The 2,674-nt window shown below is 42.2% G+C and overlaps 1 protein-coding gene across 1 annotated transcript in view; it reads right to left on the reverse strand.

Moving 5' to 3' along the window:
* MUC5AC (mucin 5AC, oligomeric mucus/gel-forming) overlaps positions 1-2,674 on the reverse strand; it is a 61,113-nt gene that overhangs the window by 50,374 nt on the left and 8,065 nt on the right. Inside the window, exon 2 of the mRNA XM_019519987.1 lies at positions 1,467-1,538. Coding sequence (XP_019375532.1) covers positions 1,467-1,538 — 72 coding nt within the window. The remainder of the gene's footprint in view (positions 1-1,466; positions 1,539-2,674) is intronic.

Here is a 2,674-nt window from a genome sequence, read left to right on the forward strand (position 1 = left end):
CACACACACACACACACACACACACACACACACACACACACACACACACACACACACACACACACACACTTCAGGCAAATGGGATAAGCTTTTGTAAAATTCTACAACTTCTTCATTATGTTCATAGTGCTTTTCCACCTAAGGTCGCCCATAGCCAGGATAGGGTCCTTGGCTGTTCGTGTTCAATCCTATGAGGGTTTCTTTGGTTTCAGTAATGAAAGGGATAGGCAATCCTGAGAGCTGCACTATTGTTCCTCAACTCCAGCTGCAGAAACCTCACTGTAGTTGCAGCCACTGGAGCCATTATGATCATGTAGTCTGACTTCCTCAGAACACAGTTTCACCTGATGATTTCATAACTAACTAAAAATATGTGAAGGAAATAAACATCTCTTTTAGAAAGGCAATCATCCTTGATTTTTCAAGGAAAAAAGAATGTGCCACCACTCTTGATAAGTTGCTCCAGTGGCTAATTACACCTGCTATTAATATTTTGTAACACTTGTCTAGTTCAATTTGTCTATGTTCAACTTTATGTCACTATGACTAGCAGGGTTACTTAGGCTAGAAGTTCAAATTTTCAGATTAATTAGCCAGGCTTTTTGTGAGAACTTTTATTGGACCCTCTGTACAGCTGAGAGAGAATGTTAGACAAAGTTCTGGGCACAAAAGACACTTCTTCAGGTCTGGGGAAGAAGCAAGAACAGACCAGATAAAACAATGAAGACCAGATAAAACAATGAAGGGCATGTTTCCTGGACCATCATGGCTACAACCACACTCCTAGTCTACTACATGCTGATCAGATAAGTTACATTGTAAGGAATTTATTGTAGAAAAATACTAATGAGATAATTTCAGATAATGTATACAACATTTTTTTTGTCATCTTTGTTATACTGAAGGCCTCCTCCACTAATTTTACTATACATAACCACTATGTTTCAGTAATTGGTACAATGCATATTATAGGCATGTCTGTAGAAGCCATCCTAAATACCTGTGGTGCTTATGCCACTGGACTTTTGTTGCCTTTCATGAGTGAGCCAGTTATCTCAGTAGAATGAAGAAAATGCATTTTTATTACCGGCTATGAACTGTCTTTGTGATAGATGTGTAAACAAACCCACCCACATAAAGCACACTTGTAGATAGGCATATGTACACATTATAAAAACTATAGATTATGCCTGTATCATGCCAATGAGCCAGATCCTCAGCTGTTGGAAATCAGTACAAGCAGATTTACTTCAATGGAATTTTATCAATTAATACCAGGTGAGGATTTGGCACTTCAGCATTAATGAGAAAAGTCTGAGCATTGCTCACAATGGAAACTTCCTTCCTCCTTATTTAAAGGCACAGCACATTTTCGTTGTGCTACGTCCAAAGTGCTGAGTTTTTAAGGCACTATTAACTGGATTTAGCTATTCAATAAAGATATAAAGCATAGCAAAAGCACTTACTGTCTTGTCGCTGCTGGATAGACAGGTCATCATATTCTGGTTTTTGCTCCTGTTGTGAAAACTGAGCATGGACTGCAGCAGGAAGAGAGGGTGGAAAAGAATAATAATGTGTTACTTTTGAGGACTGCACACAGTTTTTCCTGCGGTGTGTATCTGAATGCTAGACTTCTCAGGAATTTGTTCTTTCAGACAGGGGAACGGAGAGGAAAATGAATTTGTGACACTGTGGCAAATAAATGTGCACCAAAGAAGAGACAAATGTAACCAGAAAGGAGGCAAGGGTGAAACTAATTTGAATGTTTAACACAAAGGATTTTTCTCCTTAGTTACAACTCATGGCTACAAGAGGTAAAGTTTTGACTGTGTGATGGTCTTTGGTACTCCACTAACTGATCCTTTTTGGATGTTCTACCTGCTCCTAGCTTTCAGCTTATTTCCTGTGTGTCATGTGGATCAACCTGATAATTAGCCACTAATGCTCCACCAAGCATCCACCATCTGCTTGTTCAAGTCAGTCCTGAAAACTTCGATCCACCTACCACCTGTAAGGTCAGGGAGTTCTCTGGTGAAAATCAGCATGTTACAAATCAATGGGACAACCCTGATTTACACCACCTAAAAATCTGGCCCAGAATGCCCATATATCAGTCCTTGAGTGAAGCTTCTCTTTGGATTATAGTAGCAAAAATCCTACAGAAATCTTTGGGATTACACCCATGAAATCTGAACAGATATTTCATTGCTTTCTCAGCTAGCCACAATGCACCCTTTTATGCCCTTTGTAAAATCTTCAGAGCAAGGAATCTGATGTGCAGAGGCATAACAGGGCAGCATAGCTTTCAGGGCAGCAGCAGCTCTTGGATGCTGGTTGCAGTGGTGCATTCAGACACCAACTGCATCAGGTGCCATTTTTATGCACCTTCCCTCCCCCCACCCCCCGAATACCCAGGGCTGCTGTTCTAGTCACCCTGCCCTAATTATGCTACTACCATTTTATTCTGTACTAGCCAATTAGCTGTCAAGAATGATGGGGGGCAGGGGGAGGAGTGGGCAGGGACAGTCCTAGGCGCACCCCCCCATCTGGGACCACCCCCCCTTCCCTCTTGCTGCTTGGGGTTAGAGCCCACTCCCCTGCCCCCCGCGTTAGTCCCAGGCCCACTCCCCCGCCTCCATGTTACCTGCAGGGAGCAGCCAATCAGAGTGCAAAT

The sequence above is a fragment of the Gavialis gangeticus genome, unplaced genomic scaffold, assembly GCF_001723915.1.
Source record: "Gavialis gangeticus isolate Ggan-Ray unplaced genomic scaffold, GavGan_comp1, whole genome shotgun sequence".
Taxonomy (NCBI): Eukaryota; Metazoa; Chordata; order Crocodylia; family Gavialidae; genus Gavialis; species Gavialis gangeticus.